The sequence below is a fragment of the Balaenoptera ricei genome, chromosome 6, assembly GCF_028023285.1.
Source record: "Balaenoptera ricei isolate mBalRic1 chromosome 6, mBalRic1.hap2, whole genome shotgun sequence".
NCBI classification, from domain to species: domain Eukaryota; kingdom Metazoa; phylum Chordata; class Mammalia; order Artiodactyla; family Balaenopteridae; genus Balaenoptera; species Balaenoptera ricei.
Genome location: NC_082644.1, coordinates 83,993,746 through 84,006,820, shown reverse-complemented (window position 1 = coordinate 84,006,820; position 13,075 = coordinate 83,993,746). Strand labels below are relative to the sequence as shown.

Sequence of the window (13,075 nt, the reverse complement as noted above, 5' to 3'; positions counted from 1 at the left end):
TAAAGGATAAAACTGAAATGAATCACCTGAAATCTCAATATTAAGGCTCAGTGGAAAACACTAAGTTTTCTTAAGCGGTTGCCTCAGTAGATTTTTCTTTTGGCAGAACTTAAAACCCTGTGCTTAAAAAAATAGATCTTCTGGGAAAACCAGCACCACTTGCCACGAGAAGGGTGACCCCCTGAAGGAAGGAAAGCACTGGCAGCTTCTTGCTTGTCGGGGGTGGCGTGTTCCTGGGCCAGGTGGGGTGTCTGCCCGCTGTGGGGCCGGAGCTTGCCAGGCGGACGTCAGGACCTGTGCATGACCAGAGAATGTTCAGGTCTTAACTCCCTGAGATCTCATTGAGGATAGGGCATCTGTAAACAAACAGAAAGCAGGTAGAGGCTATTTTCTCCCTCCACAAACTTTTTTAGGCTTCATTTTGTGTTCTGTAATTAGAAACCTTAATGCCCACCCTTTGGAGCAGATTTTGTAAACTGTTATTTTCCTTTTGGCCTGATCGTCATTTTCAGTATTCCCTCTAGGACCCAGTAAGCGATAAACTTTGTGTCTCGGTCTTTCTGATGAGGAGAGATGGGTTAAGTGCCGTCAGATATCCAGATACCACAGTCAAGTCCTGACCCAGTGCTTTCTAGTTTCAGGACCTTTTCTTGCAGTAGAAGCATCTCATCAGGGGCTGGAGAAGGAAGAGCACTTCGAAAACATGCTTCTAGAAAAGGTTTGAAATACAAATTTGATTTTTGCTGTGACCACGGTCCTGATTAGGGGAATGAAGGTGTTACGAGGTCATTTAAAGCTTATTTTTAAACAGTTATATTTGTTGTGAGCTCCAGAGTTTTTATTGGTTTTATTTTGTTTTACCTGGAGAAGGAGGGTGGAAGGGCAAGCCGTGGATGTCGCGAGTGATGCCGAAGGCGTTTTGTGGTGTAGTACTTCTTCCAGCCCAGATACTCACTGGGTGTGTATGTCTGTGGCTCCGTTTTATCCTGAGTCGCCCATCTGCGTCTGACAGTGCCAAGTTCTTAGATCGAGGTGCAAGAACACCCTGTTTTTTTGTTTTTTTCACATATTTTGCCTTTAAACAATATGAAAAATAGACATGCACCCTTTAGGCCTGCTTCACAGCCAGTCTTCCAAGATGTGATTTCCACATTTCCACATGTCTCCACTTGCTTCCACTCTTCACTGTTGACAAGTGGGGATCCATTAATTTTATGGGTTAAAAATGCATTTGTCACACAGAATACGTGAATGACCAACTGGACTGCGGCACGAAGTACCACACAGGGTGATGGCTTAATTGGTACCAGGTGTGGATGAGAAGGCACACAGATGTGATGGGGTGCGTCGTCACCTAATTGTTTTAATGTTCACCGAGAAGTTAATTGTCAGTGTAGAGTGTGCTAGCAAATTAGGTTCCCGCTGCCTTAGTGTAACTGAGGATAAATGAGGTGTCATGAGTTTCCAATCTGTACCTCTGACACAGACACTTTTCCTGTGAGGAGGACACCTTTCCCAAGGGGAATTAGCATGGCAGCTAAAGAAATCCATTGGAATAATGTGCATTATTTTCACATTAGGGAAACCTGTCTTGCTTTTGCTGTCTCCATGAACGGGTTTTCCTTTCACATTTGCTGCTGGTGGCTTCAAGGTTCAGACTTGGTTGGCAGAAGAATTGCTTTGAGGTCTCAGGATAGATGAAGGATACATGAATACTCTTATAAAGGGTTTTGGCCACACTGACAATGTAAACATGCTTTCTTTTATATATTCTGGAGTTTACCTTCCAAGATGCCTCTGTATACATGAACAACCATTCCTGTTAAGTTGCCAAAGAAAAGTAAAATTCTTGGAACAAGACTTTAAAGACTATTTTTTATTCATATTAAAGCAGCTGAGTCTCTACCTTGGTCTTGAGGGGGTGAGTGTTCAGAGCATGAAATAGAAATATTATTGTCTAGAATGGTCAGAATAAAGGTGGTACAGAGTCCAACTCTTGACATTTTCTTCTGATTCGACTGAATGCTTTTTGAAGTTCAAAAGACTCTTCTACTTACATGGTAAGTTCTTATATGAAGGTATGATTCAATACTTGGGTGTTTGCATGTTTATTTTTACTTTAAGAGAATACACTGTCCACTTCTACCCACTGGGTTCACATGCCACCAACTCTCTAGTTAACATGCGCCCACTCAGCAGGGAACGGTTCTCGTGTGTGTTTTTATAAAACATGGTTCACCTGTTTGGGAAATGGTGCTCTGGATCTGACCACTCAAGGAGTGCACACCAGTTGTAATATTGGAAGACCTCCTACTTTTTCTTTTCTCTTCTGAGCAGCTTTTCTGCTCACTCTTGTACCTGTTCTTAACCATCACATCACTGTTAGTGCAGGAAGTGACCCTCAGGAAGCACAGGGTAACCACAGTGAACAATTCGTCTGTTGTCAGTGCAGTTGCCCACTGAGGTTTTAGGTTCTCAGATATTTCAGATTTTAGGAGGGATGGGTCCCTTCTTGTGGTTCATAACGTTTTCTCTGTTCTTACACCTCATTAAGTCATTTCATGTGTAGTCTCTATATATAGATGGAGAGAAAAGCATGCCGGTTGGGCTAACAGGTCTTTTAGACACTCTGTCTCTGGTACTGAACATTTCAGAGGGAACTTGTTTTCTTCAGAGACTTGTCTGGTCTGCCTCTCCCTTTATCGTTTTACTTGGCTCTATTCCCGTCAAGGTACGCAACTTGTTAGGTGCGGAAAATCATCATGGTTTTCAAATTTTAGCTTGTTTTGAAAATATAATGGGTTTTTAGATCTTGATATGCTCAGATTTGTAATATCCCCCATGGGCTGTATAAAACTTCTACTTTGAGTTCTTGTAGAAGACATAAGGTAAATAAGATGATTTTGTTTGGTTCTTAAGAAAATTTTTAAACAAAGGAAAACTTACATACAGTCTGGAAATCCCAGTTCTCAGAACATTTGTAGAAGGAGTCTGCCCAATAATTACAGTATTTGAAAAAGTCTGGCAGATGATTAAATTTTACCAGCTGCAAGGTGAAATAAAACATCAAGTTTCTTGGCTAGAATTAGAGTATATCAGTCAGTGTGGTAACACTAATTCTCATGTTGATTAAAAAACTCTGGCAAATAAAAATTTGAAAGGGCAATTTTACTTGATGAATGCTGTTTGGTCGATACATATCTTTCAAGATATGGACTCTGGGAAGAGAAGGCTGCAGCAGCAAATAGGTCTGTGGAACCACTATTCTTGGTGGTCGATGTGACATGAAGCCAGTGCTGTGAGTACCTGACCTGCTTTGTTGCTCTCTGCTGGGGTCTTTTTTAGTGTGCATCTTGGGTTGTAAATGGTAGGATTCATGATTGGAAAACCAGGAACTTGGGACTGTTTTCAGGTCATTTAAAAGTAGGCTGTAAAATGTTCTTTTTTTTTTTTTTTTTTTAAATGTTCACAATTTTGTTATGGTGGGCATATAACCAAGTAAATCAAGGTGTGTCTGCGATTAGGAGGTGGGGGGTATCAGAGATAGCATGCAGTAGGCATTATTATGTCACATTAGAATATTAAGCTCAATAGGTTAAAGAGCCAATGTGACTTTTAAGTGAGAAGTATTTGGGGGTCAAGTATTTGGGTACAGGTATTTGATGTATATAAACCGAGTTTAAAAATCACTTCTGGGAGCACAGGCAAGTTGACTTAACGGCTAGTGCTTCTTGACTTTAGGCAAATCGCCTCCCCCTCTGAACATCTTCTAGATAAATTGAGGAGGATGAAGAGGATGAATATGTGTTAAGGTTGCTTTGGCGTCTTGAGAAGTTTGGTCCTAATTATCTTCAGTGTTTAGAATGCATGACTTTTTCAGTAACTTAAAGCGAAGCAACCTCAGTTTTATTCTTTTACAAACAGGCTCTTCTTAAATGTTGATTAAATATTAAATTTTAATGTTAAATGTGAGTCTGTCTTCTCCTCATTCAAATCTAACAAATCAAGGTAAAGCCTTAAATTTTGAAGGATCCAAAGGATATTCAGTCAGTACCCAGTAGAATCTCTTCATTCTTAAAATACGTGTAAAGTGGCTCAGAACAACCATCAAGATGACTGTATTCCACTTCTGAGCCCTGAGGAACATAAGACAGTACGTGAGAACAAAACGCAGCATGAGGGAAGACTTAATGGCATTAGGAGACGTCCAGTACTACCCATGTAGTCACTTTTGGGTTTCTGGGGAGCAAGTGAGGTAACCATGAGGATTAGGGTCACCTAGGCAGTAGTTAAGCAAGACTGTTTTTGTTGCCAACAGCAAATGAAGTCCATTAGGCTGGAACTATTTGCTTAAGTCCAGAACAACAATGAGAGCAGTGTCAGGGCTGGAGGATGTCCGGGACAATTACACACAGCAAGCAAGTTTCATGGGAACAAGGGTAAAAGAAAGTGGTTCATCTTTGGTGGGGCTGCGGCGTGAGCCAGGCACCCCCTGGCTCTGGACTGTGGCTCTCCCAGGCCTCTGCAGCCCATACTCTTCGCTGCCTTGTTTTTTTTGTTTGTTTTTTTGTTTTTTTAAACATCTTTATTGAAGTATAATTGCTTTACAATGGTGTGTTAGTTTCTGCTTTATAACAAAGTGAATCAGTTATACATATACATATGTTCCCATATCTCTTCCCTCTTGCATCTCCCTCCCTCCCACCCTCCCCATCCCACCCCTCTAGGTGGTCACAAAGCACCGAGCTGATCTCCCTGTGCTATGCGGCTGCTTCCCACTAGCTATCTATTTTACATTTGGTAGTGTATATATGTCCATCATCGGATGAATGGATAAAGAAGATGTGGCACATATATACAATGGAATATTACTCAGCCATAAAAAGACATGAAATGGAGGTATTTGTAATGAGGTGGATGGAGTTAGAGTCTGTCATACAGAGTGAAGTAAGTCAGAAAGAGAAAAACAAATACAGTATGCTAACACATATATATGGAATCTAAGGGGAAAAAAAAAAGGCCGTGAAGAACCTAGTGGCAAGACGGGAATAAAGACACAGACCTACTAGAGAATGGACTTGAGGATATGGGGAGGGGGAGGGGTGAGATGTGACAGGGTGAGAGAGTGTCATGGACATATATACGCTGCCTTGTTTTGAATCAGTTTTACAGCATCAAAGGTATGATGAGACATTTTGTTCTGTAACTTGTCTCAATCTTCCATCTGAATGGAGCCAATTTTCAGATAAGCAAGGGTGCTAATTACCAGCCCCATCTAAATTTAGAAGAACTTTCAGAGCTTCGCAAAAGGCATTCAGATTATAGGCCTCACTTAAGCTGCTCACAGGGGAATTTAACTTCTGATATGGAGACGCAGAAGCCTCAAAGCTTGACAGGCTTACAGGTCTAGCCAGAGAAATGTTATTGTTTCTAGCAGAAATTGCATTGTTCCTAATAGGCGTGTCGTTTACTTTTGTGTTCCCGGTACCACTTGACATTCAAAAAATCAGATCATTAAAAAGCTGTCTGTGGATGCCTGAGTGGTTTGGATGCCCAGTGCTAATTACAGCAGGAGGGCTACACAGGGGACCCTGGGGAAAGAGACTAACTTTTAAATTGTGAGCGGACACCAACTCTGTGCTCCATTCTGCTGGGCAAGTGGGTAGATGTCAAGTTGAGTATGATACAGGCTTGCCCTTAATGTATCTGGTCTGAGTCTGGAGGAGGAGACTTCGGGGCTGACATAATCTAGAACACAGACGGGTGTGTATGGACACTTTTTCCACATGAGCTCAAGCTGCTTCTCCCCTCCCCAGCATGTAAGCACTTTGCAGTTTTGTTAAGTCTCCTGCGACCTGTCAGGCTGTGGGTCTGGGTCAGAGGGGTTAGTTTTTAGCAGACATTTACCAATGTAATTAGTTCAGGGATCCAGCCAGCTCACCTTTCAGCCCCACACTGAGCTCAAGACATTATTCTGAGCTTCTCTATATTGAATTGCATTGGTCCCTCCCCCCTGCTTTTATGTAAGCCTCCTGGCATTTGTGGAGCTTGAACGGTCGTGAATGAAAGCTCAGCTGCTTCAGAGGCAGCCTCTGAAGTGGGCAGAGAGGCTTCAGAATGCCTTCTGGTTCCCACTTTTGATTTCCTCCTGTGTGTGGTTGAGCTGAGAACGTTCCCATGGTGGGGTTCACGGTTTTCACGGGGGAGTTTTGAGAGCCAGCCACCTGGCTGATTTCCTTGGGCTGGTTAGGAACGAAGACCCATCCGTGGCCTCTAAAAATGGACCATTAAAGATTTGCTCATGGTACGTACTATTGCATTAGAGGTGCAAAATTAACTTAAAGGTTTCCCCAGGCCCCTTCTATTTTATATTGTGGCAGAGAAAGGTAACATTACTGTTTGTTGGCCCTGGACTCCCCGACTTAGTTCTTCAACATCTTTCAGAAATTGGGGTTATCTGGGCTTTGAGAAAGAAAGTTTTTGCACAGCCCATTCAGCATTGTTCAAGGCAGTAACACATCACTGAACAAATTGCCCCCTTGCGTATGCTAATCCCGCACTTAAAAGAACTCATTGTAACATGTTCTGATGCTTTAGCCCCGAGGGGAGATGGGAATTGAAGGGATGTCAGATCGTGTCATGTGACCCTCAAATATCTAAAATGCCTGTTTTCTTTGGGTCAACAGTTCATACTCAGCACATGTGAATGAAAGTATCCTGTGTGGTTTGTGGAAAAGATTAGTCCTTGTTCCTGCTTTTGTGTGTGGGAGCTGGTCTTGCTGTTGAAGATTCACTGGCTGGAATTCCTGCTTTGGGTCTTAAATTTCAGTGCTCTTGGCAAGGAACACCAAATCTTATTTTCAACAATAAATTAAAAGAACTCAAAAGAGTTCCTTCATTGTTACTGTGGAAAATGTGATTTGCCTTTTAGGAAACCATGCTGTTAATCCCACCCGTTCTCTTTGTGTCTTTTTAGAGAGGCACACATTGACTCTTACAGTCACAGAATATGTCTAATAGAGTGATCTCAGGTTTTGCTCATAGGCCATTCTTATTCCTGACCAGGGAGTCTCAGTGGGAAAGAATAAAAACACATCCACATATAAACAGCAGGCTCCCATTTCTCTAACAGCAAACAGAACAGAAGAACATTTTAAGTGAGCAGGGCCTGAAGGGTCCACCAGGCTTTGGATGGCTTGAGTGCATAGTCAGGGTCTCCCTTTTAAGTGCTTAAATCTCTATAAATGTTTGCCATCAAAGTCTTCAGATGAGACGAATTAAATGGAACGAAAGGCCATGTAGGCATCACCTTTCTAAACCAGCTATCACATCCAGGTGGGGTTTTCATGTGTACAGGGAGACCTGGGAAGAAATCTTTGATTAATTTTTTTTGTCTTGCAGAGTAACTCCCTCTTGGTCCCAGACAGTCTAAGAGGCACAGATAAACGTAGAAATGGACCCGAGTTTTCCAATGACATCAAAAAAAGAAAGGTGGACGATAAGGACTCCAGCCACTATGTAAGTAAATAAAGGACTTGAAATAATATTGGTTTGCTTCCTTGCTCAGCTTCTAAGTGAGTATACAAAGGATTCTAAGATCTTAGTGACAATTTCACATCCCTTAAAATAATAGTATCAAGAGGATAGATTCTTACATTGTAGGATATTATTTCCATCTTGAGTTGTAAATTATGCATCTGCCAGGCTCAGTATTCAATTGTAGGCTTTCTGCTGTAGTTGCTCATGAGAGGGAATACCGAAATGTAGGGCCGGCTTCATGGTGTGCAGCCTGTGCAGCTGCACTGGCCCTGGTCTTGCAGGGGCCCTGCCTCACCATTGGTTTCATGCTCCGCTCTCCACCTTCTTCAAATTCTCAATTTTGAGGCTAGGGCCTGCATTTTCATTTTGTCTTAGACCTTGCAAATTTGGTAGCCTGTCCTGCTAAAATAACAAGGGCAAGAATTCGGTGTCACCAACTACCTTTTTGGATGCCATTCCGGTAATACATTCAGGCTCGTATTAGGTCTTAAGGCAGAGTTCGTCCTCTTCCACAGCGAGCAGTGTAGTGATAAAAGTCCATGGTAAAAAAAACCCAGAAGAAACATTGGGGGTATGTCGTTCAAACCCTACAGATGAGATCACACGACTGGATGTGAGGACTCTTGACTTCGATCTAGCTAAAACCACATTCACGAGGAGAGCAAACCAAGCCAAATGGCCATTGGTTCTGGTCTCGGGGTCATAAACATTGCAGCTGACAGATGCCTTGTAGTTTCCTTGTGTGTCCCCGAGTGTCTGTTTCAGGATGCACACATTCTCAGGAACAGTGTGAGAATTCAAATTAGGCCACTCCCCGCTGCCCCTGGAGGAAGAAGTGTCTGCCTCTGGCTGGCTGTTGTGCAGGCTGTGGGGAGGTTTCCACGCGACACCTCTGGCTCCTGCTGGCTGCGCAAGCCGATGGCTAACTGTGCGTAACATTGCTTGGGCAACATCTCAAGTTAGCGTCAGGTACTGTGTGCTTCTCCGTGGCTCGTTTCATTTCACTCTCAAAACAACCCTGTGAGTTTTGTACCATCCCTCCATTTCGTTGATAAGGGAAGTGAAGCACAGAGCTTTTAGGTGATTTGCCCAAGGTCAGAATTAGCGGCACAGCCTGGAGACAGTCTGACTCCAGGATCCATGCTCTTCATCACCATGTTAGGATTCCCAAAGCGAGAGCCTAGGGTTGGATATTTTGCCAGAGGTCCTCAAATTGGTCCATACTTTGTACCATAATAACATCCCAAGAACCCAAGTTGTTGATCTCCCCACCACAGCCCAAGCCTTTTTAGCACATATTTGCCCCTTATCTTTTGCCCAGAGCCAGTATCCCACACAAGTACTTCTATATATGGCATCAACTGTTAATAAGCTAGTCAAGAAAGTCCACGACATACAGAAATTTGCAAATTTGCCAATGATAGAATTCCGAGTTGCTCTGTAGGTAAGTTATTTAGTAGTGAGGGATCTAGAATCCGTAGCTCTGCATGACTTTTTTGTAACCTGTTTGTACTAGGTTATGTCTAGTCGTGTAGGTAGTTGAGGGTGATGTATTGAGATGACGTTGGAGAACCTGGGGCAAAGGACTCAGACCTTAGATGTCTGATGACAGGTGTATACTGTACTGTGAAGGTTTATATTTGCAGAAGGGTCTAGTACAAAGCTAAGATTTAAATTTCAGACTACTTAAGGACTCACTGCACAGTTCTATTATAATAAATTAGTTATTTGCTACCTTTTGCCAGTTTGGTCTGTACATTAACTATTTTTATACTGTTTTTTTTTTTCCTAAAGGGAATCCCCTTTGGCTTATATTTAGTCACCACCACTCTGGGTTTCTTTCTTTTTGTTTTTTTTTGGTTTCTTTTTGTTTTGTTTTGTTTTTTGGCCACACCATGTGGCATGCGGGATCTTAGTTCCCCAACCAGGGATCAAATCCATGCCCCCTGCAGTGGAAGTGCGGAGTCCTAACCACTGGACCACCAGGGAATTCCCGCACCCTGGGTTTCTTAACACCCGACAACATTTGTGCTTTTCTGTGGGCTTTACTAAGAGAAAGTAAATTTTCTTTAGTATTAATTTTTTCTTTTATTGCATGAAAATATTTCTTTCAATAGCCTGTTATTTTTAATTACCCAGGCTTCCTCATTGGTTGTAATTTTTTGTTATTGCTAGTGAATTGCATGGTGCCTTTATAATAATGACTAAAAGTATATCTAGTAACACATTATTGAAGAAAGTAAATTGGGTCTCCCACACTTAATGCTTTAGGTATGGCTAGATAAAACATTTAAGACATGAATTTAGAGTTGAGGGTACCTTTCTAGCTGGACTTGGGGGCCACAAAAAGCTAATGGGTGACACCTGCACTTGTACTAATATGTCTCAAACATTATTTGTGTATTCTTATTTGACAGTGACATCAGTAAAAGAATTGTGTAGATCATAAACCAGGGGCCTGCTGCTTTTTGAGAATAGGACCCATTGCGATAACCTATTTTTCCGTATGTCCATTGTATTACTCTGCACTAAAAGACATATAAGGCCTTTTGGCTAAGAAAGTAGACTTCTTCAGTCTGCCCTGAATTTGATTTAGGAGTGATCACGTTAAATTGAACAGCTTTTCTGAAGCTTTTTCAAACTCAGTGCATGCAACCTTGGAGTTTCCTCTGATTAGCCAATATTATGGCTTCATGTCAAGACATTAAAATCCCTAACATAGGATGCCAGGGCCCTCCAGATACTGCCATCCTATCTTCCTTCCATCTCAAGAATATTCCAAGCTGATTGCTAAAGAGCTTTATTCTTATCATGAGGTTAGATCTTGGTACATTATTCCAGCCAGTAGCTAGCTTTGTTGTTTGTAGTTTTTTGTTTCCTTTATTTAATTTTTTGTAGTAACTAGTGACCCCATGGGAACAGGGTTCAAGTTTGTCTTTTTAATTTTTTTTTTTTTTTATTTTTGGCTGTGTTGGGTCTTCGTTTCTGTGTGAGGGCTTTCTCCAGTTGCGGCGAGTGGGCGCCACTCTTCATCGCGGTGCACGGGCCTCTCACTGTCGCGGCCTCTCTTGTTGTGGAGCACAGGCTCCAGACGCGCAGGCTCAGTGGTTGTGGCTCACGGGCCTAGTTGCTTCGCGGCATGTGGGATCTTCCCAGACCAGGGCTCGAACCCGTGTCCCCTGCATCGGCAGGCAGGTTCTCAACCACTGCGCCACCAGGGAAGCCCCTAAGTTTGTCTTTATAATTATGAATTGTCCATGAACACTAGAATTGTTGGCAGCCTTCAAGGTGATACACAAAAAAGCAATGACGTGAAATTGTGTTCTTAATTTGAAATCCAGTGGGGAAAGATCTCTGAGATAAGGATATGCAGATTTCCGATTATAAGAGAGATTCAGCTGCTACAAACATTTATTGAGCCCTTACTGTGCGCCAAGTTTTATGGCTTGCCATCACCTGTTGTGTACACGTTGTGATTGTATAGCTGGTGTGCTGCTGCAGCGGAGTTTCCTGCCTGGGTCTTTGCACCTCCCCAGTTCAGATGCGAAGGGGAGACGGTGGTATTAATTACCAGGACTGGCATTCTGGAAGGGAGCCCAGGTCATTTGCTAGTCTTTCTGCTACCAAGAACTACAGATATTTAATTGAGCCTCAAACCCTTTAGTAAATGGCATTAAATTTTTTTTTTTCAGGACAGCGATGGTGACAAAAGTGATGACAACTTAGTTGTGGATGTGTCTAATGAGGTAACCATTCTCTTTATCAAACTTTATTTTCAGAGTGACTTGTGAGAGAAAGGAAGTGGAACCACCATATTTTGGTCTTTTGCAACTTTACGCATTAAGGATTTAATGGTTGTTCATGGATGGAACAATAAGTGTCTAAAACCGACACAAACTTTTGTTTCCTTTAAAAAAAGAAAATCTGTTTCCCTAACCATTTTGGGTTCCTAAGTTGGTGTCTGGTGCTCCTTTCTGTCCCGTGCCCTCTGGGCAAAGTATTTGAGCATGAGGGAAGATATGATTGTTTCTAGATTTGTTTCTTTATGGTGTCTTCATGGGTACCCTCGCAAACACCTTCCTATTCATTGTAATAGCAGTATTAGGTGCACACCCTCAAATCCCCCAAATCTAAAGGACTTTCAGGGCTCTCCTTTAATTTGGCGAATTGGTGTGGAAAGATCCGTCCATTATAAGTGAAATCACGAGCCCTTTGCTTGTGCTTGTTGAGGACCCCTCGTCTCCACGAGCAAGCCCCGCCCACTCACCCAGGGAAAATGGGATCGACAAAAACCGTCTGCTAAAGAAAGACGCCTCCAGCAGCCCGGCATCCACCGCCTCCTCGGGAAGTTCCACTTCTTTGAAATCCAAAGAAATGAGCTTGGTAGGTCATAAGAACTGTCACTTGCCTATTTAGCAGTTTAGTTTTCTCGGGGAACCAGAGGTTCCCTAAAGTATTTGAAATGTGGGGTTTTTACTAATTGAGAGTTACATTTTTAAGGGTTTAAAAGTGAAGCTCATCGTTCTGCTTTCTGTCCCCGTGGTGATTACTTTTGCCCTCTGGGGCGTCTATTTTGGGCCATGATTAGAGAGAGATAACAAGCTTCCATGCCCATTGCCTTCTTACTTGGGGGCTATGTTCCTGGCATAGGCTCTCTGAAACTTCCTAGTTGGCAAACGGTTCAAATGCCTTAGGTCCTAAGAAGTCCTCATTTTCTTAAGTGGTGTACTTCCCCTGGTTTTAGACTGACCCATCCTGTTGGGCCATGTTGTGATTGGGTTGCTGGGCAGATGGTGATGTACTCAGGGCGGCACCAGGGGAAGCCTGGAACTCGGGGAGGGATGCGGGTACATCAGGCCCATTCATGCTTCCAGTCATTCAACAGACATCGTGGAGTATCTCATCTCTTCACCTGCCATAACTGCACCATAACAACCCTGCAGTTAATCCTACATAGTCCCTCAAGGCATTATCCCATTTCACTGATGGGGAGGGAAGCTGGAGGAATTTGCCAAGTTTACACAGCTCGTCAGATCCAAGGCCAGAGGGAGCCGGGGTCTCTCTAGCCCAAGTTCTTTGCTACCCCAGAGTGCTTCTCAGACTATGATTAAAAGGACGTGAAGGGTTAAGATGCAGAAGAAGATGCCCTGTGACCCTGTTACTATCTTGACTCCTGAAGGCCCCTGCACTAGCGGGTCCACTCTGGTTACATAGGCAAATGGGTGCAGCTGCTGAATGCCAAAGAGTTATTTTTTTAGGCACATCTCTCAAAATGATAGGACTAGGTCTAGGGCTTTTGCCTGTGAGATGCTAGTTTGCTTCTCATCAAATTGATGGCTCCGCTGTCTCTCACTGTTAGTCTCAATCCCACTGCCATTAAGAGGCAAGGGTAGAAAGGGAGTCCTCCCTCTGATATTCTCGATGACCGGGGCATTCGCTTCTGAGTGACCGGGAACTTTCCTCTGGGTGGTCATCATTCTAACTTGGCCGAGATCCAAAGTCCACAAGCCTGATGAAAAAATACTTTTTAAAATAA

General features: G+C 42.9%; 1 protein-coding gene across 3 annotated transcripts in view; it reads left to right on the top strand.

The window, feature by feature from the left end:
- Positions 1-13,075, top strand: part of LOC132367139 (transducin-like enhancer protein 1) — an 87,280-nt gene that overhangs the window by 48,907 nt on the left and 25,298 nt on the right. For 2 of the 3 annotated variants that reach the window (XM_059924970.1, XM_059924969.1), the window contains exons 9-11: positions 7,402-7,518; positions 11,232-11,285; positions 11,770-11,922. In XM_059924970.1, the coding sequence (XP_059780953.1) occupies positions 7,402-7,518; positions 11,232-11,285; positions 11,770-11,922 (324 nt within the window). The remainder of the gene's footprint in view (positions 1-7,401; positions 7,519-11,231; positions 11,286-11,769; positions 11,923-13,075) is intronic. The other variant, XM_059924971.1, reaches the window with a different exon arrangement.